Consider the following 26,373-nt stretch of genomic DNA (forward strand, 5'->3'; position numbering starts at 1 on the left):
GGTTTTTTCACTTCATCAAATCCCGTAACCTGCCCTACTCCATCGAGGAGGTCAGGACCATGACCAGGAACTGCCAAATCTGTGCCGAGTGCAAACCGCATTTTTATAGGCCAGACAGAGCAAGCCTGATCAAAGCCACGCGCCCCTTTGAACGGCTGAGCGTCGATTTTAAAGGGCCCCTCCCCTCCTCCGACCGCAATGTGTACTTCCCCAACATAATTGATGAGTACTCCCGTTTCCCATTTGCCATCCCTTGCTCCGACATGACCAGTACCACGGTCATTAAATGTCTGAATGACCTCTTCGCCTTGTTCGGTTTCCCTAGTGATATACCTATCAATTCCTCCAATAAAAGGCGAAGAGTTACGAAGGTGACTAAAGGTTTTTATTGACTAAATAACAGAGCCCACTCTCGTGGGTGATCCGATCCAAGCAGGAGGAATACCAGTCAGTCGCTCACCTTTATACCTGGCCTGGTGGGTGGAGCCAAGGCGGAGTCGGCGGTGGTCATCCCAGGTATAGCAGTGTGGCAAGAGGCGACCTCGTACCGTGATACAATAGTGGTCAGTGATACAGTTATAACGAACAGTGGTGAACAGTGCTAACTACTAACAGTGATACGATAGTGAACGTGGTTTACCACATTCACCCCTTGTTTAGAATTAAGTCCGGCGGGGTGAAGTGTACTACCAATTCTGGTAGGTCAGTCTGTCCGGAGGCTTCGTAAGCCTCTCCGATCGCCGCAGCGGTGGTGTTGCCTTATCCGGTGCTGGTGCCTTATCCGGTGTTGATGCTGGTGTTTGCGTGGTCGGCGAGGGCTCGTGGGGTTCCGGCATGCCGTCTACCTGGGCTGGGGTTGGAGGGGGTGGTGGCGGTGTTTCCAGATCGGCTGAGGGTGCGAGGTCTCGTAGGGAGACAGTGTCCTCCCGCCCGTCTGGGTACGCCACGTAGGCGTACTGGGGGTTGGCGTGCAGGAGGTTCACCCTCTCGACCAGGGGGTCCGTTTTATGGGCCCTCACGTGTTTCCGCAGCCAGACCGGCCCCGGGGCGGTCAGCCAGGTTGGTAGAGTGGTTCCCGTAGTCGACTTCCTGGGGAAAACGAACATTCGTTCATGGGGGGTGGTGTTAGTGGCCGTGCAAAGTAATGACCGGATGGAGTGCAGCGCTGTCGGGAGGACTTCTTGCCAGCGGGAGGTTGGGAGGCCCTTAGACTTTAAGGCTAAGAGGACGGCCTTCCATACCGTCGCGTTCTCTCTTTCCACCTGACCGTTACCTCTGGGGTTGTAGCTGGTGGTCCTGCTTGCTGCAATACCTCTCTCTAGGAGGAATTGCCGGAGTTCCTCGCTCATGAAGGAGGAGCCCCGGTCGCTGTGTATATAGTTCGGGAACCCGAACAAGGCGAAGAGGGCATTCAGGCACTTGATGACCGTGCTACTGGTCATGTCGGGGCAGGGGAAGGCAAAGGGGAAACGGGAGTACTCATCAACGATGTTGAGGAAGTACACATTACGGTCAGAGGACGGGAGGGGCCCCTTAAAGTCGATGCTCAGGCGCTCGAAGGGGCGGGTGGCCTTGATCAGGCTTGCTCGGTCCGGCCTATAGAAGTGCGGTTTGCACTCCGCACAGGTCTGGCAGTTCCTGGTCATGGTCCTGACCTCCTCGATGGAGTAGGTCAGGTTGCGGGCCTTAATGAAATGGTAGAGTCTGGTGACTCCGGGGTGGCAGAGCTGGTCGTGGAGGGTCTGAAGCCTATCGATATGCGCGCTGGCGCATGTCATTCGTGAAAGGGCATCAGGAGATTCGTTCAGCTTGCCTGGCCGGTACAAGATCTCATAATCGTAGGTGGAGAGCTCGATTCTCCATCTCAAAATCTTGTCATTCTTGATTTTGCCCTTCAGCTTGTTATTAAACATGAAAGCCACCGAACGCTGGTCGGTGAGGAGGGTAAATCGTTTGCCTGCCAGGTAGTGCCTCCAGCGCCGTACTGCCTCCACGATCGCCTGGGCCTCTTTCTCGACCGACGAATGTCGGATCTCGGGGCCCTGTAGGGTCCTTGAGAAGAAGGCCACTGGCCTCCCCTCCTGGTTTAGGGTGGCGGCTAAGGCGAAGTCGGATGCGTCGCTCTCCACCTGGAAGGGGATGGACTCGTCCACTGCGTGCATCGTGGCCTTGGCTATGTCTCCCTTAATGAGGGAGAAGGCCACGCACGCCTCCTCCGTGAGGGGGAAGGAAGTGGCTTTCAGGAGGGGTCTGGCTTTGTCCGCGTAATTGGGTACCCATTGGGCATAGTAGGCGAAAAGCCCCAGGGTTCTCCTAAGTGCTTTAGGGCAGTGGGGGAGGGGTAGCTCCATGAGGGGGCGCATTCTTTCTGGGTCGGGGCCGATGATTCCGTTCTCCACTACGCAGCCGAGGATGGCAAGGCGTGTGGTGTTAAACACGCATTTCTCCTTATTGTAGGTGAGGTTCAGCCGTTGGGCCGTACGGAGGAATTTCTCCAGATTCGCGTCATGTTCCTGCCGGTCGCGGCCGCAGATAGTGACGTTATCTAGGTAGGGGAATGTAGCCTGCAGTTCGTTCTGGTCAACCATCTGGTCCATCTCCCTTTGGAAGACCGAGACCCCATTAGTGACACCGAAGGGGACCCTAAGGAAGTGGTATAGGCGCCCATTCGCCTCGAAGGCGGTATACTGGCGGTCCTCAGGGTGGATAGGGAGTTGGTGGTAGGCCGACTTCAGGTCGATGGTCGAGAATACTTTATACTGTGCAATCTGATTGACCATGTCAGATATGCGGGGGAGGGGGTATGCGTCCAGCTGGGTATATCTGTTTATGGTCTGGCTGTAGTCGATGACCAGGCGGTTTTTATCGCCGGTCTTTACGACTACGACCTGGGCACGCCAGGGGCTGCTGCTCCCCTCGATAATGCCCTCTTTCAGGAGGCGCCGCACCTCAGAGCTAATGAAGGCTCTGTCCCCGGCGCTATACCGCCTGCTCTTGGTAGCGACGGGTTTGCAGTCAGGGGTAAGGTTAGCAAACAGAGAGGGTGGCGGGACCTTGAGGGTGGAGAGGCTGCAGGTGTTACGCGGTGGGCGGTTTAACGTTTGCTGGTTGTTGACTGTGAGTGGGGGGAGGGGTCCACCGTATGCTAGGGTTACGCTTTGGAGGTGGGATTGGAAGTCCAGCCCTAGTAGGACGGCAGCGCAGAGATGGGGGAGGACGAGGAGTTTAAAGTTTTTATACTCCGTGCCCTTAACCGACAGGGTCACGACACAGTAGCCGCTGATGTCCGTGGCGTGGGACCTCGATGCCATCGAGATTCGGCTGCGCGTTGGTAGGACAGAGAGGGAGTAGTGGCTCACCGCGTCTGGGTGGATGAAGCTCTCCGTGCTTCCGCTGTCGAACAGGCAGGTCGTGGCGTGGCCGTTCACTTTGATGTCCATCATTGACTTGGACAGATGGTGCGGGCGGGCTTGGTCCAGGGTGACGGAAGCTAGTGTGTAGCTGAGCGAGTCGTTGTCATCTGCGGGCGAGGCGGTCGGGCGTGGTGAGTAAAATGGCGTCTCCCACGAGGTAGGGCAAAATGACGGAGAAGATGGCTGCCCCCGTAGCTCACAGGAGGCACTATTGGGGTCGGTTGCCTTAATCAAAGATGGCCACCCCCATGACTCATGTGTGGGGATGCTGGCCTCAGTTGCCCTAAACAAAGATGGCCGCCCCCATGACTCATGTGTGGGGATGCTGGCCTCAGTTGCCCTAAACGAAGATGGCCGCCCCCATAGTTCGCATGCGGCACTGCTGGCCTCTGAGGATCCGCTCCTGCAGGCCTTGGAGAAGTGGCCTTTCTTCAGGCAGGTTCTGCATGTGGAGTTCTTGGCTGGGCAGCGCGACCTCGGGTGCTTCTCCTGGCCACAAAAAAAACAGCCGGCGGCCCGATCGCGGATGCCCGATGTCGGGGCCGGTGCCGGGGGTGGCGGGGCCGGTCGGGTCCGGGACGCCGACGCAGAGGTAGGTCCCGGGGGCGGCGCTGGGAAGGGTGCTGTGGTAGGGGTCGGGCCCGAGTCCCAGGGTCGCGAGCAGTACCTGGTGAATGCTTCCTGATCTTGGTGGGCCACTTCCAGGGAGATAGCGAGGGCTTCAGCTTTTTCCATGCTGAGGTCTTTAGCTTCCAGCAGTCTTTGCCGTGAGTACTCGGACCGTAGGCCTTTCAGGAATGCGTCGCGGATATTATCTTCAGTATTTTCGGCTGCCGACACCGATTTAAAGTCACAGTTCCTGGCGAGTGCATATAGCGCCTGTGAGAATTCGGCTACTGATTCTCCTGGCTGTTGCGGCCGTGATCTTAGGAGGTGCCTAGCGTACATGTAGTTTACCGGGGTCCGGTACTTCTGTTTCAGCAGGTTGATGGCGGTCTCGTAGGTAGTCATGTCCTCGATGAGAGTGTATACTCTCGGGCTCAGTTGCGCCTGCAGGACACTTAGTTTGGATGCCTGAGGGACGCTGGATTCTCTCAGGTATGATTCGAAGCAGACCAGCCAGTGTTTAAAGTCTGCGGCTGAGTTTGCTGCTCGTGGGTTCAGGTCCAGGTACGGCGGTCTGAGGGCTCGCAGCCAAGCTGGCTGGTGTGGCTGTGCTCCTGGGAGCTGCGCTGGTGGCTCCTCCGCCGGTTGTGACTCGTTGTCGGACATCATTAAATTTAGTCAATAAAATTGATATACCTATCAATTCCTCCAATAAAAGGCGAAGAGTTACGAAGGTGACTAAAGGTTTTTATTGACTAAATAACAGAGCCCACTCTCGTGGGTGATCCGATCCAAGCAGGAGGAATACCAGTCAGTCGCTCACCTTTATACCTGGCCTGGTGGGTGGAGCCAAGGCGGAGTCGGCGGTGGTCATCCCAGGTATAGCAGTGTGGCAAGAGGCGACCTCGTACCGTGATACAATAGTGGTCAGTGATACAGTTATAACGAACAGTGGTGAACAGTGCTAACTACTAACAGTGATACGATAGTGAACGTGGTTTACCACACCTAGCTATATTCATAACGACAGGGGCTCATCCTTTATGAGCGACGAACTCCAGCAGTACCTGCTCTCGAGAGGTATCGCTACAAGCAGGACCACCAGCTACAACCCCCGGGGGAATGGCCAGGTGGAAAGGGAGAATGCGACGGTCTGGAAGGCAGTCCTTTTAAACTTGAAATCTAAGGGCCTTCCGACCTCTCGCTGGCAGGAAGTCCTCCCTGCGGCGCTCCATTCCATTCGGTCACTGCTCTGTACAGCCACCAATGCTACCCCTCACGAGAGAATGTTCTCCTTCCCCAGGAAGTCCACATCGGGGATCTCGTTACCGACATGGCTGACTTCTCCAGGACCCGTCCTACTGCGGAAGCACGTGAGGTCCCATAAGACGGACCCCCTGGTCGAGAGGGTGAGCCTCCTCCATGCCAACCCTCAGTATGCTTACGTGGTGTACCAGGACGGGCGGGAGGACACAATCTCCATACGAGACCTCGCACCTTCGGGTGCTCCCGAAACACCCCCCTCGCCATCCACCACTACCCACGCCTACCCCCAGTACGCTTACGTAGTGTACCCGGACGGGCGGGAGGACACAGCCCCCACATGAGATCTCGCACCTTTGGGTGCCCCTGAAACACTACCATTGCCATCCACCACTACCCACAACCCAACCCCGCTAGATGGCATGCCGCAGCCCCAGGACCCGTCATTGACCACCCAACCACTCAATGAGACGCCAGACTCAACGTTGGATGCTGCACCATCACCGCCGCCACCACGACGATCAGGACGGCATACAAGGCCACCTGATAAACTTACTTACACGAACCTTTAGTACACTTCACCCCGCCGGACTCAATTTTAAACAAGGGGTGAATGTGATAAACCACTGGTTGTTGTTGTTGTTACACACTGCTGTACCTATGCATGCCTCAACATGTCTCGGCTGGCTCCACCCACACAGGCCCAGGTATAAAGGTGATTGACCTGCAGCCCCCTGCCTTCTTGGAACCCAGTCAACCACGAGAGGCATGCTCTGTTCTTTGCTAATAAAAGCCTTTAGTTACTCTCTTAACTCTCAGTCTTTTATGAGTAATTGATAGCGCATCAAATACCATTGAATTTCAAATGAAGATGGTTCGGCTCTCTTGTTGCAGATGGTAATTGCCCGACACTTGTGTGGCGTGAGTGTTACTTGCCCCCTTTCAGCCCAAGCCTGGATGTTGTCCAGGTCTTGCTACATGCAGGCATGGACTGCTTCATTATCTGAGGAATTGTGACACGAGCTGAATATTGCAATCGTCAGCGAACAGCCCCACTTCTGACCTTACAATAGAGAGGTCATTGATGAAGCAGCTGAAGATAGTTCAGCTTAGGACGCTGGGCTGAAATGATTTGACCTCCAACAACCGCAACCATCTTCCTTTGTGAAAGTTATCACTCCAGCCACTGGAGAGTGCCTGTAACGTAGTAAAGCGTCCCAAACGAGCTCAAATTTATGGAGGGTGAAAGATGGGAGGCCAGCCAGTAGATTATTAGAATAGTCCAGTCTAGAGGTAACAACGGCATGGATGATGGTTTCAGCAGCAGATAAGCTGAGGCAGGGGCAGAGTCGAGCGATGTTACGGAGGTGGACGTAGGTGGTCTTGGTGATGGAGAAGATATGTGGTCGGATATGGTGTCAAATATGACACCAAGGCTGCGAACGGTCTGATTCAGCCTCAGTTGCCAGGGAGAAGGATGGGATCAGTGACTAGGGAATGGAGTTTGTGGTGGGGATCGAAGACAATCGAAGACAGAGGGAATTTCTGCTCATCCAGTACTGGATGTTGGACAAACTGTGACAAATCAAAGAAAGTGGAGGGGCCGAGAGAGGTGGCGCTGAAGTAGAGTTGGGTGTCGTCTGCGTACATGTGGAACCTAAACCGTTGTGTTTATGGATGATGTCCCCGAGGGGCAGCATGTCGATGAGTGGTCCAAGGACTCGAGGTAATGGTGTGGGAGCGGGCGCAGAAGCCATTGCAGGTGATTCTCTGGCTCCGACTGGATAAATAAGAATGAAACCAGGCGATAGCAACCCCACCCAGCTGGACGACCGAGGAGAGGCGGTGGAGGAGAATGGCACGGTCAATCATAGTCAAACAGCCCAAGGCGCTTCACCGGAATGTAATCAGCAAAAATTTGACACCGAGCCACAAAGCGATATTGGGACAGGTGACCAAACGCTTGATTAAAGAGGGAGGTTTTATGAAGCGTCTTAAAGGACAAGAGAGAGGTTTAGGGAGACAAAGCCAGAGCTTGGGGTCGAGACGGCTGAAGGCACGGCCACCGATGGTGTGGTGAAGAAAATGGATGTACAAGAGGCCTGAGTTGGAGGAACACCGATTTCTCTCTGGGTTGTAGATGGTTACAGAGAGAGAGAGGAGTGAGGGGCCTTGGAGGGATTTGAGCGTTTTAAAATCGAGGCTGGAGTGGGAGCCAGTGTAGGTCAGCGAGCACGGGGGCGATGGGTAAATGGGACTCTGCGAGTTAGGCTGCAGGCAGCAGAGTTTTGGATGAGCTCCAGTTCATTTAGGGTGGAAGATGGGAAGGCGGTTGGGAGAGCATTGCAATAGTAGAGGTCACACAAGCATGGATGTAACTACGGGACAAGTTCAAACTAGTAAAAGATCAAATGTATCAGGAAATTCTTTCTTCAAAGAATGATCAATGTGTGGAATAAACTTCCAGATCGAGTAGTGGGGGTAAAAACCCATGTCATTTAAGAAACAATCGGATGCTGCAGTGGAAGAGTGACGTTCTGACCTCTTTGGGTGGATGAACTAAGATTGGCCAAATGCCTTCCTTGTCTGTAAATTATCTGGTTAGTGCTCTAATTTGGTGCTCCTTCTGGTCAGGAAACTTTAAAATGAAGCCTCCTATACGAGCAAGTGTGATCATCACCTGAGCAAAATGGCAACATTATGCTGCAAATTTCTTTAAAGGCATGGATTACTGCAATTCTTGAAAAATACTGGCTTGAAGCTAAATGCCTCTTGTAGGGACAAATCAAACTAATTTATTTTGAAAAGGGGGCTGGAAACATGTAAGTGCATTTTTGGGCTGAGAAAAGTGCATGTTTATATGTTGGGGAGAAATCATGGAACATATTATAAAAAATGTAGAATATTTTTGAAGAATTTAATTTGTAATCTACCAGAAGCTTTTAAACACAGTTGCTATTCATCGAAATAAATTGAAAAATAGCATTATAGTTGCACGTGCTATTTTAATACAGTAGTATGTCAAGATTGAAATCCTACATGGCACAGTGAATTTTATTTTAAACCATGGGAACATTTTTATCAAATCATAGAATTGTAGAGTGGTTACAGCACAGCAGGAGGCCATTCGGCCCGTCGAGCCGGTGCCGACACTCTCCAAGAGCACTTCAGCCAGTCCCACTCCCCCCCCCCCGCCCTTTCCCCGTAGCCCTGCAAATATTTTTCTTTCAGGTACTTATCCAACTCCCTTTTGAAAGCCGTGATTGAGTCTGCCTCCACCACCCTTTCAGGCGGTGAATTCCAGATCCTAACCACTCGCTGCGTAAAAAAGTTTTTCCTCACGTCGCCTTTGGTTCTTCTGCCAATCATCTTAAATCTGTGTCCTCTGGTTCGCGACCCTTCTGCCAATGGGAACAGTTTCTCTCCATCTACTCTAGACCCCTCATGATTTTGAACACCTCTATCAAATCTCCTCTGTCTTCTCTGCTCTAAGGAGAACAACCCCAGCTTCTCCATTCTATCCACGTAACTGAAGTCCCTCATTGCTGGAACCATTCTTGTAAATCTTTTCTGCGCCCTCTCTAAGGCCTTCACATCCTTCCTAAAGTACGGTGCCCAGAATTGGACACAGTGCTCCAGTTGAGGCCGAACCAATGTTTTATAAAGGTTCAGCATAATTTCCACGCTTTTTGTACTCTCTGCCTCTATTTATGAAGCCCAGGATCCCGTAAGCGTTGCCACTTTCTCAGCCTGCCCTGCCACCTTCAACGATTTGTGCACATACACCCTCACTTCGATCTTTTTCAAATGCCACTGGTTGAACCATTTGCAAAACACATTACTTCAGAGATGTCGTCTCACTAAACACTTCGCAGTAGATTACACAATTTGAAAAAAACTACGCAAGAACATTTGCATTAAAAGCTCTGTTTTTAACACGGGGCAGCACGGTGGCATAGTGGTTAGCACTGTTGCCTCACAGTGCCAGAGACCCGGGTTCGAATCCAGCCTCGGGCGACTGTCTGTGTGGAGTTTGCACATTCCCCCCGTGTTTGCGTGGGTTTTCTCCGGGTGCTCCGGTTTCCTCCCACAGTCCAAAGATGTGCGGGTTAGGTTGATTGGCTATGATAAATTGACCCTTAGTGTTAGGGGGATTAAATACGTGGGGTTACAGGGATAGGGTGGGATATGTGTTGGTGTAGGGGTTACGGGGATCGGGTGGGATATGTGTCGGTGCAGGCTCGATGGGCCGAAATGGCCTCTATCTGCACTGTGGGGTTTCTGTGATTAGGTCATTGTACTTTACAGTGATGTTTGCATATGTTGTTTTTTCTCTCATTGAGACAATTTGAGTGCCCTCTGGTTTCCGCAACCTTCAGTAATTGTTTTGCAGGTGGGATTTTGTAAGCCAACTCGGTAGGAAATGTTGCATTGCGCCATTTCAGGTTGTGATTTTTTTTTAAATGTTTTACAGCGATGGCTAGATCCCAACAAATCCGTCAGAAAGCAGCTAAAAAGTAAGTAAAACCATTCTGTCCCTTTTTACTGCTGGAAATCACTAGTTCAAGCCTGTAATTCTGGAGTCAAATGCTGTTTTTTTTTAATTGTAGGAGGATCCCCATATAACTTGAATTTTAGAGTCAAATTTTTTGTGACCGATCTCAATAAGCTACAAGAGGAATACACAAGGTGGGTGCTGAAAATAAGTAAAGGGGAAATGGTGGGGTGGGGGTTGGAGAGGGTTAAGAGTTTGTAAGATTAATGACCAGGACCTTTTAATTGTAATTGGTCACCATTTCAGTTTATTCAGCATGTTCCACTGAATACCACTCGTGACCTTTAGCCCCGTTGGACGCAGAGATCTACTTTTAGGTTTCTCTCCCCCTAAAGTTGTTTTTTTGATGCTTGTACTGAAAATCCTCCAAGGGATTTGGCTTCAATGTGAGTCACGGCAACCTCAAAGGTGAGAGAACATAACATAAGAAATAGGAGCAGGAGTAGGCCAATCGGCCCCTCGAGCCTGCTCCACCATTCAATAAGATCATATCTGATCCTAACCTCAAATCTACTATCACTCTCCATCCACCCGAACCCATGTGATCTCCCGGGAGAGGCGAAAAACCAGATTAAAAAACCCAATGGCCAATTTGGGAGAAAAAATCTGGGAAATTCCTCTCCGACCCATCTAAGCGATCGAAACTCGTCCAGGAGATCACTCTGTCCCTATATTTTCTACAGTACTTACCTTCTGTAAAGGCGATCTCCACCCCAGCCAGGAACAGGAATAAAACCATCTCCTGAAATCTAACACAGAATTAGAACACAAGAAGTAGGAGCAGAACCAGGCTACACGGCCCCTGGGCCCGCTCCACTACCCACAGGGCCATGACCATTCCGAACCTAGACTCATGTCCAATTTCCTGCCTGCTCCCCATAACCCTTAATTCCCTTTCCTTCTGTTTTAAATTTATTTAATGATGTAGCTTTCCGAGGCAGCAAATTCCACAAACCTACCACCCTCTGAGTGAAGAAGTTTCTCCTCATCTCAGTTTTGAAAGAGCAGCCCCTTATTCTAAGATTATGCCCCCTAGTTCTAGTTTCACCCATCATTGGGAACATCCTCACCGCATCCACCCGATCAAGCCCCTTCACAATCTTATATGTTTCAATAAGATTGCCTCTCATTCTTCTGAACTCCATAGAGTCCCAATCTACTCAACCTCTCCTCATATGACCACCCCCTCATCCCCGGGATTAACCGAGTGAACCTTCTTTGTACTGACTCGAGCGCAAGTATGTCTTTTCTTAAGTATGGACACCAAAACTGTATGCAGTATTCCAGGTGCGGCCTCACCAATACCTTGTACAACTGCAGTAATACCTCCCTGTTTTTATATTCTATCCCCCTAGCAGTGAAAGCCAACATTCCATTGGCCTTCTTAATCACTTGCTGCACCTGCATACTAACCTTTTGAGTTTCGTGCACCAGGACCCCCAGATCCCTTTGTACTACAGTACTTTCCAGTTTCTTGCCATTAAGATAATAACTTACTCTGATTTTTCCTGCCAAAGTGCATAACCTCACACTTTCCAGTATTGTATTCCATCTGCCAAATCTCTGCCCACTTACTTAGCCTGTATATGTCCCTTTGCAGGTTTTTTATGTCCTCCTCACTCACTACTTTCCCTCCCATCTGCAAACTTTGATATGTTACACTCGGTCCCCTCCTCCAAATCGTTAATATAGATTGTAAAGAGTTGGGGACCCAGCACTGACCCCTGCGGAACACCACTAGTTACTGATTGCCAGTCTGAGAACGAACCATTTATCCCAACTCTCTGCTTTCTGTTAGAGCCAATCCTCCACCCACGCCAGAATATTACCCCCAATCCCGTGATTTTTTATCTTAAGCAATAATCTTTTGTGTGGCACCTTGTCAAATGCCTTTTGGAAGTCTAAATACACTACGTCCACTGGTTCCCCTTTATCCACCCTGTATGTTACTTCCTCAAAGAACTCGAGCAAATTTGTCAAACATGACTTCCCCTTCATGAAACCATGCTGAGTTTGTCCTAATAAATTATGTTTATCCAAATGTCCCGTTACTGTCTCCTTTAACATTTTACCAACCACAGATGTTAGGCTAACAGATCTATAGTTTCCAGCCTTCTTGATCATGGAGCTAATAGAAATAGAATAGTCAAGTTTTGATTCAGTTTTCCATTTAAAAAAAAAAAAAGGTCTGGGGATTGCATTTAATAAAGATTGTTCACATTTTGCAGCAAATTGTGGAATTCTTTTATATATGAAGGAAGGATTTTATGTTGTGCCTTTCGCATCCTCGAGGCATTCTGAGGTGCTTGATAACCAATTATTTTGAAGTGTAGTCACTGTTGTGTAGGTACACGTGGCAGTTAATTTGCACACAGCAAGGATCAACAAACGGCAATGAGCTAAATGGACAGTTAATCTGTTTTGGAGCTGATTGAGAAAAATATTGGCCAGGATACCAGAAAACTCCCGTGCTGCCCTTGGAATCGTGCCATGGGATCATCCACCTGAACAGGCAGGTGGGGTCACAGTGTAACATCTCATCCAAAAGACTGCAATCCCAATGATGCAGCACCCGCCTCAGTGCTGCGCTGAATGTCAGCCTAGACTGTGTGCTCAAGTCTTTGCAGTGGGGATTGAGCCCATGACCGTTGCAAGATTTACATTTCAAGATGGGAGACCTGTGTTTAATAGGACTGGAATGCTTTTTCTGGGCACCTATTGTAAGCGGGGAATATTCCCTCAGGAATAGCCTAATCAGGAACACAGGCTGAATCCACTTTCCCAACAATTTGTCTTGAGCCCAAACTTTGGAGCCTTTCAACCTCTCCTATTTACCACATCCTTGTGCTGTTGAGTGCGATTGCCAAATCAGAGTACTGTAATATTATACTTAATCATGGACACTCGCACTCATTACTAGCTAGTTTCAAGTCGTCTACATTTATTTCACATCGCTCTCTTTAGCTGTAAAGAGAGAAGACCTCAATTAAGCCGTGATGGATTCAAATCCATGTTTGAGATCTGAAAGGACAAGGATTGATTTTTCTACATTACCTCGCTACCCCAAGTTTGAAGTAACTTTAAGTCAGTTTGTTGAAACCGTATCATTGAATGTTCCCAAAGTCCCCCTGTTGTTTGAAGTGCTGTTTATTCAGAATTAAGATTTTCTTTCCTGTTGTACAGAGCCTCGATCAGACCCCCACCTGAAGTACTGCATCAGTTTTGGGCACCACACCTCAAGAAGGATCTATTGGCCGTGGAGGGGTGTAGTGCAGATTTACCAGAATGATACCAGGGCTTAAAGGGTTAATTTGAGGACAAGTTGCATAAACTTGGCTTGTAATCATGATTTTAGGCAAGCTGAATGGTACGAATTTTAAATAAATATACAATTGACATCTATATGCAATATAAGAATAAAATGTTACGCAAGTGTAGAGCCTGATGAGGGTGTCGCCAATACAGCACAACCATGCATTTTTCTTTGCAAAGATAAAGATTCTCAAATTTGGAGACCAATGGATTTGTTAGTCAAGTAACTAAAAAAAATTTAGACTGGGCAATCAACCCTTTCAAATACAGGAAGCCCTGATATTTATATTATGCAATCAACAGCAATTTCAATTTGCATACTAATTTAGCCTAGGATCTAAGACATTGAGGTCAAGGAAATGTACTTGGATCATAAGCTTAGCAACAGGTAATGACAACAGTGAGTTATGCAGTGGATGTATGCAGTGACCTACGACGAGCTTTAATATCTTTTGTAAATGCAGACTGCAAATATACCATTTAGTTGTTTCATATCAGTATCTGTAAAGGCGCTAATTGTAAAGTAGACTTTCTGCCAAAGGCAGTTCATGTAAATACAAAGAATCATGTTTTAGTAAAGTTTAACTGACAGTTTCAGTTGGTTAACAGAGCAGTGCTTTTTATTCTGTGTAGCGTTCCTCTCCTTGTTACGTGTCTGATTTTGTTTTAATAGTTCGGCTAATAGACAAATCTGGGTCCAGTAAAGAATACTTTTATGTTTTCTTTGAGTGCTTATGCCACCACCAGGTGACCAGCTAGAGGAACAGCAAGCATAAGTCACTAAATATGGTGAAGGAACTGCATTAGTGCTGGTGATTTTCTGTTCTTTCACAATGATTTTGAAGGCCTTTTATGCAAAAAAAAAAAAAAGCTTCTAACAGTCAGTGTAAAATTTTCAATATTCTTTCTCTACTTGCATGAAGCCTAAATGCACATTTCTGAAGCCATTTTTCCTGCACCTGAGGAGAATTTATTACTCGGCAGCAAATAACCATATCTCTTGGTATCCATGTTGGCAAAAGAACCAGAGGTGACACGAGCAAGAACATTTTTATACCGAGTTATGATCTGGAATGTACTGCTTAAAAGGATCGTGGAAGCAAATTCAGTAATAACTTTCAAAAGGGAATCGGTTAAGGGGAAAAATCTGCAGGGCTATGGAGAACGAGTAGGGGAGTGGGACTAACTGGGTAGCTCTTTCAGACAGGCACAATGTGCCGAATGGCCTCCTTCTGTGCTGTATCATTCTATGATTCTACGCCTGAATGTTGTGTAAGCAGAAGTTAGTGAGTTTTACTGTTGATGTCTACTCAGGTAATGCATGTAATGTTCTTTAGGATGCATTGGGAGCAGGCTGGGTAGCTGGATTGCTTTCTAGTGACGCGTCTGCCTGATGTGAAAAATGCATTCGAGGATTTGCTAGGACAGGAGGCCAACATTTTACTTCAAGCGGAAAATATGAATGACCGTTATTATGTATGATAACTGATAACTGGAGGCGTACATCCTCTTCTCTTTCTCCCCCACCCCACCACCACTTTTTGGGCAAATGCCACAAAGTAACGCTTGTTAAACTAGTGTGATATTTATAATTTGCACACAGTTCTGGGAAGCCCATTATTGGAAGGATATTAGAGCTGTGGGGAAAAATACAGTTAGGATGCACTGAAATGAGAAATTATAGTTTATGAAGCCAAGTTCAAAATTGGGAATTTTCACACTGGAACGGAGGTTATGGGGGAACCGAATGGAGATTTTCAAGACTGGAAGGTTTTGTAAATGATGGTGGCAAAAATGAAACATTTTAAGATTTAGCGTGGTGTTGGCTTCATTAATTCTATCACAGTACATAAAGGGTTAAAAACCAGCTCCGCTCAGCAATCATGCCCCAGTTCAAATTGATAGTTGTTAGCGAATCAGATAACCTGAAGTTGAAGAACTAACCTCCCAGTACAGGTATGATGGGCTGCATGACTTAATTCTGGATTGTAATGTTTCCAGTGCATTTAAGTCATGTACAGTACTGAACGTAGTTATGGACGAAAATAAACATATTGATCATTACCTGTATGGAAAGTTCTTGCTTTAGTATCTTGCACCATATTTTATGACCTAAAATATGCATTTTTATTTTTCATCAGGTACCAATATTTTCTGCAACTTAAACAAGATATTCTTAGTGGAAGGTGAGTATCATTGTTGTAACTTTGGAAAATTTTATTTTAGCAGCCAATCCTTTTTTTTAAAGAGCTGGCAAATGTAGCCTGGATAAAACTTTTCATTTTAATATGGACTCCAAATGTATGATGAAACCAATTTTATGGTTTAGCCAGGAGGCTCCCTTCCAAGACTCTGCCTTTCTCCCTTCCTTTAAAAATCAATTAAAACCCATATTTTCTCCCAGGCCTTCAATCATCCCTCCTAAACTCACACTCACTCACACTCACTCACTCACTCACTCTCTCACTCACACTCACACTCACTCTCTCTCTCACACTCACACTCACACTCTCTCACTCCTCACTCCTCACTCACTCACTCCTCTCTCTCTCACTCCTCTCTCTCTCACTCCTCTCTCTCTCACTCCTCTCTCTCTCACTCCTCTCTCTCTCACTCCTCTCTCTCTCACTCCTCTCTCTCTCACTCCTCTCTCTCTCTCACTCCTCTCTCTCTCTCACTCCTCTCTCTCCCTCACATCCCTTGGGACATTATATGTACATTAAAGGTCCTCTATAAATGCACATTGTTGTAGTAGATCATAGCCTCTTGATACAGATGTTCTTTTCTCGGCATCCTGTCATTCAGCAGTGCTCTGGTCAATAGTTGGTCCACAACTGCAAACGGTACTCTGTATAATTTGATTTCTTGCCTATGTGGTTTATTTAGAGTTCTGTAGTCGAATTCTGCAGTACCTAGAAGTCAGCTTCCGCAGCAACATCAACTAGATTCTGAGGTGTGAGATTGTAGATTTTACAGCAAGTCTGTCAAGAAGTTAGGAACATTTCAATTATTTTTTTTACAATACTGCACAGAAGCAATGCCAAACGCATCTTAAATTGATTAAAAGCAGTTTACCAAGCTTCGTTTCTGAGTTCCCAGTAAAAGCGGTCGGTCACTTAACATCTAGCATTTCACCTGATTTTTTTTTTTCATTGAAATTCAGGACAGCTAAGTGCTGAGTAGCTGGGCGGTCAGGCAATCAATACCTGATCTATTGATACCTGGTGCTCTGAGAATGATGTCAGTTGAATTGCGCAAGGTGAAGTGCATGGGAATTGTGGAGCTGCATATCAAAGCAGGTTAGAAAATTGGTGTTGCCTGACAGTGGGTGGAAATGGGTGGTTTTGTTGTCTAGCTTAAGATTTGAAGCTCAGAACAGGGTCGACAATGCAGTTACAGTGAGGAAAAGGAGAGCATGGAAAACTCACTGGAGAGAAAATCCAGAACTAATGGTAACTCATTTCTATCTATTCGTAGTGTTTTCACTTGCATTCACTGTTTAGTTAACGCTTGCACTAAAAAAAAAAAAAAGCAGCTTAATTGATAATACAGGTAGACTATCCTTTATCCGAACTTCCGAAAACCTCTAAAAACCGAAAGTTTTTTCGTTCAGCGTAAGTCGTGTGCACGACATGACCAGAGTGGCGCAAGACTTACGCTGAGCAGGGCAGAGGGTCACAGAGTTCCCTCCTGGGTAGGAGATTGCAGGCCGAGCCGGGCAGTGTGAAGGAGGTACTGGGAGAGTGAACCCGACAATACAGCGGCCTGTCCGATAGCTGCAGCAGCCCGTCCGATATTCTTTTCTCCCCCCCCCGCCGACCCCGACCCCCGACAAATTTCCCAATACCTTCTGAAATCCGAAAAATTCCAAAAACCGAAACTCAGCTGGTCCCAAGGTTTTCGGATAAAGGATAGTCTACCTGTAGTAAAATTGCTCATCTTGTGATTCCACCATTGAAATGCATTATGTAAAAGATGTGGTCAAAGCACCCCTCCTAATGCTGTTCCAAGATTTGCAGTTTGCATGTGGAAAAGCTAAGCAGACTGGCTGCACATTTTTCTCTTCATCCTGCCTGCACCATGGCCCTGAACTGCCGTCTAGGTACACTGCATTGACACGTGATCGACTTACTGTCTGATGTGTTTCTGTAAAGTGCACCTTTGTCCAGCGTTCCATTTTAATAGCAACAAAAATCCGCCATTGGCACGGCGAGTTTATCCGGTGAGCGGCGGAGCCACACGGACCAAAAAGGTCCCGGGTTTGATCTCCTGTCTGCTGAGTTAACTAATCTCCGCAGCTGCGTTGCAGTCCTAGGGATGGGAAGATCGGTCCCGGTTCTCACTCCTGAAAACTGTTCAGTGGCGCTGGTTGGAGGTGCACATACCTGAACATTGAAGGAAGAGCTCAACCCTTGCGGTCTCGTAGACAGTTCACTGATGAATTAAAGCCAAGTGGACACGATAGCGGAGCCTTGTGGAACAATTTCCGAGCAAGCATTTCACCTCTTCAGCAAGGAGAAAATTAGGGAAGAAGAGGGGCGACAGATAAAATGGCCATTAAATGATTTTTCACGATAATCAATTTTCAATCCTCACTGAAAGTGAGGAGCGTCTTCAGGAAAAATTTGTTTCCGCAAAGTGTTGGAGCATGGAATGTGTTGTCCTGGTGTAGTTGAGGCAGAGACTATTGCATTATTTAAAGAAGTGGATAAGTGTGATGCAGAGGATAGAGCTGTGGAATGGAATTGGCTTTGGATTGCTCATGCTAAGAGCTTCTTTGGCTCTAGCTCATTCGGAAAACAAATGCAGAGGTCATATGTAAGATAAAGCAAGTTAAAAGTATGAAATTATTTACACTTCAGTATCCATTATGATAAGAAACTTGCAGGAAATTGCCCAACAAGCCATTCTTGTGAAGTCCTAAGTTAATTAGTCAGATTTAGTGGGTTTCTGTTTGGGTTTGCCCAGTATGGAGTACACACACTCCACATAGGGACACATCTCACCTTGTCTAAATCCAGCACACTGGTTCATGGTGTTTATTATAGTGCATACATAATGAGTTTACCGTATTATTTTGTTACGGTATTGAGTCATAAAACTACAGGAAACTTTGTGATATCCGGCACCGACGGGACCGAGCTGTTGCCGTCCCATCAAAACTGCCGGACAAACCAGCGCTAATGTTAAAACATACGGAGCTTTTTGAGCTCCGTATCTAGCAACAAACCCTGTTGCAACAGCTTCTGAACAGTCGGCCATAGCTTGCAAGTGTCTCTAGCTAAGCAACAGCTTTAGCTGGACCTTGCAGAGCCTGACTGGTTGGGGGAAAAAAAAGCAACGAAAATAAAAAAAAAAACTTACTGAACCGACTCCTGAATTTTGCCGGTGGCTCGAGCATTGCGGACAGTTAACCTCCGGATAAACCAAAGTTTCCTGTAATATAATGCCTGAATGTTCATATATTGTAATGGTATTTTCTATCTTAACAATTGTAGGGTTTACAGGGACGAGTGTACTAAAAGGGCTGCTTACAAATCATAGCTGGGAAGTGGCTTTGGTTTTGAAAATGGTGTGGGATTAACCAGATTATACTTAAGTATACTCCTTTTGAAGTACAAGAAATTTTATCTAGCAAAATCCTACTGAATTACACTTGTGGGAAAAAAATGTAATTCAAACAAAACTGTTCTTTTTATATAAAAAAAAAACTCCAAAGGAACTGTGATTAACATTAACAGTGTTTAGAACTAGTTTGTATCCAGTGTTTTTTTGAAAGGTATTAGATGCATAATGTCCTACTGCAGAGGGTCCTAATCTGGGGTGGGGTGGGGCTGCCAAATTTATCTTGGGGCCATGAGGAGGATGGGCTGGCCAAGAACGAGAGCCACCGGTGCAGCCTCGCATACTTAGCAGAGGTTTAGTACTGTGGGATCCCTTCTGATTTCTAGAAGTGGACAATTGGACCTAGGAGTTGCTTGTGGTGCAATAGTAGGGATTCAAGCATCTGTGCTGAGATCCCCCCATAATGCCCTTCCGCTGACTATGCAAGGCTACATCGATTAAAGTGAAAGATATATCTGTGGCATCTCCGGATTGCTGCATAAAAAGTAGAGATCCCTGAGGGCAGCTGGCTACTTGAGGCACATGACCCCTACATGATGAAGGCAGGTGAGTATTTTGATGTGTTCCTTTATTTTTCCACCCCGAGTTTTTGAAACTAATGGGATTGAACCCTGCCATCTTCTTGGGGACTACAAAATATTTATTGGAATGGGACGTGAATCTCTGAACAGAGGTTTTTGGTAAATTTGGGAACCTCTGTCCTACTATGAGTGTTCAAATGTCCAAGCAATCATAATTGCTGTGGATTAACAGAAATATTTTTCAATTGTCCCCTTTTCCAGGTTGCCTTGTCCATACAACATTGCAGCCCTTCTGGCCTCTTACTCTGTTCAGTGTAAGTATATGCTTAACAAATTCCGTTCCTTGTGGAATACAGTTTTGCTTTCCTCTGTTGTGACTTCATTTGCCCCTTTGAATTTTCCTTTTACTTTTCAACATCCTATGCAGCTGTGCCATTGCTTCCTGTCTCTTATCTTTCCCCACCACTCCACTGGCAACAACACTATTGACCAATCCATCCTCCTCCAGCATCTGTTCTCTGCATTCCACCTCTGTCACTGTTCTCTTCTGCTTCCACTCATACCTGTCGCAATGTAGGCACTCTGTTGCCTCTAACGGCTTTTCTACTTGCACGGTCACGTCTGATGTACCCTTCCTTTTCGCCATTTACATGCTACCTCTTTGCGATATCCTTTGGAAACATGGTGTCAGCTTTCACATATATGCTGACGACAGCCTGTTCCGTTGATTCCAAAGACTGTTGCTGCACTCTCCAACTTGCCTGTTCAACATCAAAACCTGGGTGAGCCAAAATTTCCTCCAGCTTAATGTTAATGAAACCAAAGCCATCCCTTTTGCCTCCCGCTAGTGTCTACATTACTCTGGCCTTAACTTTTATCAACCTCCCAGCTGACCCCAACCACCACCTCCCACCCCCAACATCTGCTCTAGTGCAAAGACCACTTTTCTCCTACTCCTCCCCCCCCCCCCCCCCCCCCCAATTCATGCCGCCTTCACTTTGTGGATCAACTTCTGTAACTCTCCTAGCTAGCCCCCGCCTCATCCTCTACAACCTTCCTCATCCATAATGCTGCAACCCGGACCCTGACCCACACAAATTCCTGTATTCTCGTCAGCCCCGCACTCTTCAAACTCCGTTGGTTCTCTGCGTGCCAGGAAGCTGATTTCAGATTCTTTACTCTTACTTCAAATCCCCTATAGCTTTGTCCCACCTCATGATTTCCTCCTGCCTTGTATCTACAAACGCCGCGCTATGCCTCGAACACTGGGCTTCACCTTGACCCCAGTTTCCTCTGTTTCATCGTTGCTCATACAGTTGCTGTGCTCCTACTTGGTACACACTGTTTTCCTCCATGTGAAACTATTTGCAATGCACATAAGAACTATAGAAATGTAAGCTGTTGTTAACCCAACCCTGTCTCTAATGGGATTTGTTAAAATACATTTCTAACCAATATCAATGTTTTCAGATATTCATTGTACTGCATAGATGGGAAATTCAATATTTTCCTTTATAGTGAATTCTTTAAAGTTATTCAATCTTCTCTTAATCCTGAAATGCTCCCAATTTTCTCCTCATTCTAATTCCTCCCTGAACCATTCTTGTAGTACTGGGAAAAAAAAAATGCTGTGCTTAACTTCACTCGTGTTCATCTCGAAGGCCCTATTTGCATGCTAATACCTTTCTTTATTCTGTTTCACATTTTTCAAAGTTCTCTTTTTATCCCCCCCCCCCAACTAAGTGCTGTATGCATCTTTTTTTTCCTTATGTTTTTGTATGTATCTCATCTATTTTGAAGTTTTGCTTATTTTCCTTGGGTCTATCCTTGTCTTGCATTTTAAAAGTTTTCCATTTATTTCTCCACTGAGATCTCTCAGTAAAACTTGCCACTTAGTTTTTTTTTAGTTAATTCCTTGTTCTGTTGTGTCTTTTTAAAAAAAAAAAAAAAAATCATATTTATGACCTGCTCCTTACTCGTACCGATGGTGAAAAATTTCAAATTTATGCATATTGTGGTCACTTGATCCCAGAGGTTCCAGTTTTTGCATATTATGGAATACAGTACTTGTTAAGATCTAGATTCAAGTTCCCTTTTAATGTGGCATTGTACAAGCAACAATCTTGAAACACATTTAATAGTTACTCTGTTGCCATACTTTGACTAGGGCATTCTCAGTTTACACTGGATTGGTTAAAAGTTACGTGTTATTTTCTATGCATACCCTAACTCCTCGTAAAATATTATCTACTTTACCTGCCCCGAATAGACCCATATTTTCAACTCTGTCCTCTGTCTACTTATTAGCTCAAGAGAGGCTTTTATTTCTTTTGTCTTCTCTAGCGATCTCATTTCAGTCCTTAATTTATAAATTTTCAATAAACATGTTTAACTACCCTCCGATTTTCATTTTTATGCAGTTTCTTAAAATAGAAGCATTGATTGCTTTAGGTGAAGCTGTAAATTAGTGATTTCACCATGTATTTATGGTTCACCTCTCAGCAAGCAAAGTTCCTCTCATTCAAAGGAATGGGAATGCTGTCCCTATTTATCTGGAGCAAATGAACTATGAGCAAATCCGCATGCTGATTACTCAGTTAACTGCATTACATTTTATTTAGACATCTGTTGCCTCGGCAGAAGTTAATTGTTCAATTAATGTCCACTGCAAATGAATGACTCCTCTCTCTTCCGTGTGTGTGTGTCTTTTCTCCCTGTTTCCATATCCTTACAGTGGTTGCTTTTACGCCGTATTTTTGAGAGCATTCAAGTATGCATTCTACTAAAAATGGCATTTATTACTGATCTCAAACACAATACCATTGAGATTAATAAGCTCTTAAACCCTTCCTTTATTAGATTACAGAATCGTAACATACTTTAAAGCCTAAACATTAGTGGTATGATGGCATTGCTCTTCTGAGCACTGTTATGCAATGGCCTTGAGTGGGAGGAGGCAGCATTGATCTTCCATTCTGTTCAGCTCCCAATCTGAGCCATGCCAAGTATGGAGGCAGAAATTAATCTGCCCGTCCAAATATTTGTAATAAAAATGTGAGGAGTATCAATAGATTTATGACGAATAAAATATTTGAAATTATTTCAGTTCAAAAGTTACTTCATGTATTTATAACCGGGTTATATTTGTGCAGTGGAAGATTTGTGCAGTATTTTCAAGTTTAAGGCTAATCATAATTTGTTCTCACTTGAGTTGTCCAGTCAGCTCCATTCATTCGGTGTTTATTCCATCACACTGTTGATCTTATCCTCTCCAGCCTTTGGTAGTTGCCACCATTTCTTTCTGCAATTAGTCAAACCAGATTTATTAAACTGTAAAATATAATGTGAAATGGATTTCATAAGATTTGTTCAAGCAATATTCTAAAGTCCAATTACCTAGGCAGTCTTTATTAATGTGCAAACTGGAAACGGCCCTTCAAAATGAGACAGACAAATACATTCTCCATCCAGCGCAGCATCAAAGAATAAAAGCTTTAACACTACTTAAAAACTGTAACTTGTCCTTGGTGGGTCAATGGGTTTACACAAAGATTAGCTGAACCTAATATACCAAAAAGTCTCCAATTTCACTCCCTGGTCTGTACTGAATTAGTGCAACGAGTGCTCTATAATTGGCATAAGTCATCCTGGATTCCTGCTCCTGACTCCCTACTAGAAAGTGTGTCTTGACTGTGTGATGAGGACAAGATTGGTTTACCCAGTGATGCTCCCATGATAAAATAGCCTGCTATATCTCACCGATTAAGAGAAGTCTCTTTAGCAAGATTTTTAGGGTGACCAGTGGAAGGGGCGAAGAGAGTTGGAGGAAAAAAGTTTTTCCAATATTAAAACTATTTAGTTCAGAACAAGCAAGACAATTTGCTTCTAACTCTGGCAATTTAATTTTTTTTAAAGCTGAACTGGGAGACTACAACAATTCAGAGCACTTGCCAGGCTACCTCGCCGATTATTCTTTTATCTCCAATCAGCCTCAAGACTTCGAAAAAGAAATAGCAAAATTGCATCAGCAGCATAAGTGAGTTATTCCAATATGTATTCAATTTGTTTCAAGCTGTAGTGCTTTTTTTATGTTTTAAAGCCTTTGAGTATTATATGCGTTGTTGCACTGCTTAATTTAAATGTGCTTTTTTTTAAAAAAACAGAGGACTGTCTCCCGCAGAATCAGAATTAAATTACTTAAATACAGCACGCAGCTTAGAACTATATGGAGTCGAATTGCACTATGCAAGGGTAAGTTTAAATCTGGCCCTTGTCACATGGCTTCAAGATGTACCCATTGAGGGAACTTAAGCTTATCGTTGCTCCTGTAAAGTACAGTTAATGTAAAATATTATGATTTTTTTAATGATTTGTGCTTAAATTTTCACATGCTCACCGAAGGTGTCTACTTGTTAGTGTGATCATAAATTGAATTTAAGGAGCTTTGTGTTTCTTCTAATTTCAGACAACATAAATGGGGGATGATATATGATATACTTGCTGTGATGGTTGGGGGAGGGATGACTGTCAAGTTCAAATTGGTGAATGAATCATCTAGGTTGATCCATTTTGGTCTGCCATTATATTGGACCACAGAACAGTAAGTCAGTGATTCTCCGTGCAGTGAATTCTTGGTTAGGCCAGTGTTGTCCAATATAAATCGCTGATGAGCCACGGGTGTGGTTACACATATAAATGTACTTCAGGTGCGTAATTACTTACAAATATCTAACACCATTCAGTAACCACGGAAGTACAGCACTCTCGATCAAAAACACACACACACACACTCTTGCTTTTCGCTTTCCATTTTACCAACAAACGCACAAAAAGGTTAATGTACATGTGCATATGCCGCACGAATGTGAATGTTGCGATCAAGTGCCCAACGACATTATCTCTTTATTTATTAATCAGAAATGGAATTAGCCACATTTGGATTCTCAATTAACCACTAGCGGCTAATGTATTGTACAACACTGGATTAGGCCATCATTAAAGTAAAGACTCCTTCCCCCAACCCCAAAAGACATCTCAAAAATGATGATTTGTATTTGGAAGAGATCTTGGTGAACAAAATTGGATACTCACTATATCTTTAACACTATTTATACAAATAGTTAGATCTAAGTTCCATAGATGGAATTCAGTAATGCAGTTATGTTGTAAGCTAAAATTAAATTATTAACTTAAACCGTTGCTTATGGTGCGTAATTTAATGAGACTGTTAACTATGCAAGAGGCATCAGTGGTTAAATTTCAGACAGGAATGCACATTTGCATAATGTTCAACACTTGCGCATAACCACACTGTTGAATTCTTGAGTTGCTGAAAGAACTGGATTGAGATACATATTAATATACTGTACAGCCCTGGACGTTTAATCCTACTTTAGTTATATAATCTGTAATTTGATTCTATTAAGGTATATAAAGTGGTTCTTCAGCAGTGAATATGGTTGATTGATTGAATGAGCAGTCCCTACTTCCATTTCTCATACGAGTGACTGGCACCTCCTTCTCCAGATGGAACCCCTTTGGAGATGCCTGCACTCAATATGGGACCTCTTCTGCCGCTCATGATACTTGGGTTTGAGCTTCAGGCAGTCTGAGTTAGCCTTGGTGGTTCTATAGAAGCAAGTTGACATCAGGTGAAGGGTACGGAGCAACTTCTTGAGAGTAGTCAGGCACATAAATAGTCTGCTTCCTCGGTCTTGATTTCATGCAAATTTGGAATTGGTAATGACAACATCTCGCATGGGTGCAGCATGTTGCAGCAAGCATCCTGAACGGGGACAAAGCTAGCAAGTTTGAGTCTCCATGTAAAAGTAATTTACTGCATTATCTCTGACCTCAAAAACAAGAGGTTACTGCAGATTCAATGACCGTAGCCAATGGCAGACTTCCAGTGTTCTGGGTGGGTGGAGGAAGATTGGACAGCAACTCTCTTCCTCTTTCCACTTGCCCTGGATTCTCAAAGTACCGATCCTGCGAAAGATTCTAGTACGGAGGCACGGTGGCATAGTGGTTAGCACTGTTGCCTCACAGCGCCAGGGACCCGGGTTCAAATCCGGCCTCGGGCGACTGTCTATGTGGAGTTTGCACATTCTCCCCGTGTCTGCGTGGGTTTTCTCCGGGTGCTCCGGTTTCCTCCCACAGCCAAATATGTGCGGGTTAGGTTGATTTGGCTATGATAAAATTGACCCTTAGTGTTAGGGGATTAAATACTTGGGGTTACGGGGATAGGGTGAGATATGTGTCGGTGCAGGGGTTACGGGGATCGGGTGGGATATGTGTCGGTGCAGGCTCGATGGGCCGAAATGGCCTCTATCTGCACTGTGGTGATTCTGTGATACTCTTTTGTACGATATACCCAATGAAGCTGGAATAAAGCCGTATTCTGTCTAGTGAAGAAAATTATGAGCCCCTATCTCAGTAATAAAGGGAAGTAGGTAGCCTTTCCCATCGACTATTAACCCACCTTTTGTTTGGTTGGGATATGGAACGCCAAATAATCCCACCCTTTATCAAAATAAAACCAAAATGGTTTAAGTTTGCACAAGCTGCAAATGCCCCAATGAATGTGAGCAATCCAGTGTGTCGCCCATTAACTGAAGTATGGTACATTTCCAACTTTGTTTTAGTTTAAGTTGCTGTTCATAATTTTGGTAATTGCATGATTTTGTAAGGTATGGGGATGAAGGATAATTCATCTAGAGGTAAGGGAGTTAAAGGCAAAGTCTACAGATTTATGCCTTCAATCTTTGCCAGCAATTATAGAGACAAAGTTTGACATGAAATTATCTCTTTTTTTAGGATCAAAGTAACACAGAAATTATGATTGGCGTGCTGTCAAGTGGGATTGTAATTTACAAGAGCAGGGTACGAATTAACTACTTTCCATGGTAAGAGCTCTCTGCCTCTCCTCTTTCGAGACCTTCTTAAAACTCACCTTTGACCAAGCTTTTTGATCACCCTTCCTAATCTTTCTTGTTTCGGCCTACATTCACTTTTCCTTATTCCTCTCTAAAGCACCTTGGGACATGTTTGTGCATTAAAGGCATTATGTCAAAGAAAG

The 26,373-nt window shown here is 45.3% G+C and overlaps 1 protein-coding gene across 5 annotated transcripts in view; it reads left to right on the forward strand.

The window, feature by feature from the left end:
• Window positions 1-26,373, forward strand: part of ptpn4a (protein tyrosine phosphatase non-receptor type 4a) — a 264,046-nt gene that overhangs the window by 113,381 nt on the left and 124,292 nt on the right. For all 5 annotated transcript variants that reach the window (XM_085986873.1, XM_085986872.1, XM_085986874.1 and 2 more), the window contains 7 exons: window positions 9,757-9,799; window positions 9,893-9,971; window positions 15,291-15,335; window positions 19,557-19,609; window positions 23,211-23,331; window positions 23,459-23,546; window positions 26,112-26,200. In XM_085986873.1, the coding sequence (XP_085842999.1) occupies window positions 9,757-9,799; window positions 9,893-9,971; window positions 15,291-15,335; window positions 19,557-19,609; window positions 23,211-23,331; window positions 23,459-23,546; window positions 26,112-26,200 (518 nt within the window). The remainder of the gene's footprint in view (window positions 1-9,756; window positions 9,800-9,892; window positions 9,972-15,290; window positions 15,336-19,556; window positions 19,610-23,210; window positions 23,332-23,458; window positions 23,547-26,111; window positions 26,201-26,373) is intronic.

This window comes from Somniosus microcephalus, chromosome 4, assembly GCF_052327205.1.
Source record: "Somniosus microcephalus isolate GS21.2 chromosome 4, FLI_Smic_1.0, whole genome shotgun sequence".
Lineage (NCBI taxonomy): Eukaryota > Metazoa > Chordata > Chondrichthyes > Squaliformes > Somniosidae > Somniosus > Somniosus microcephalus.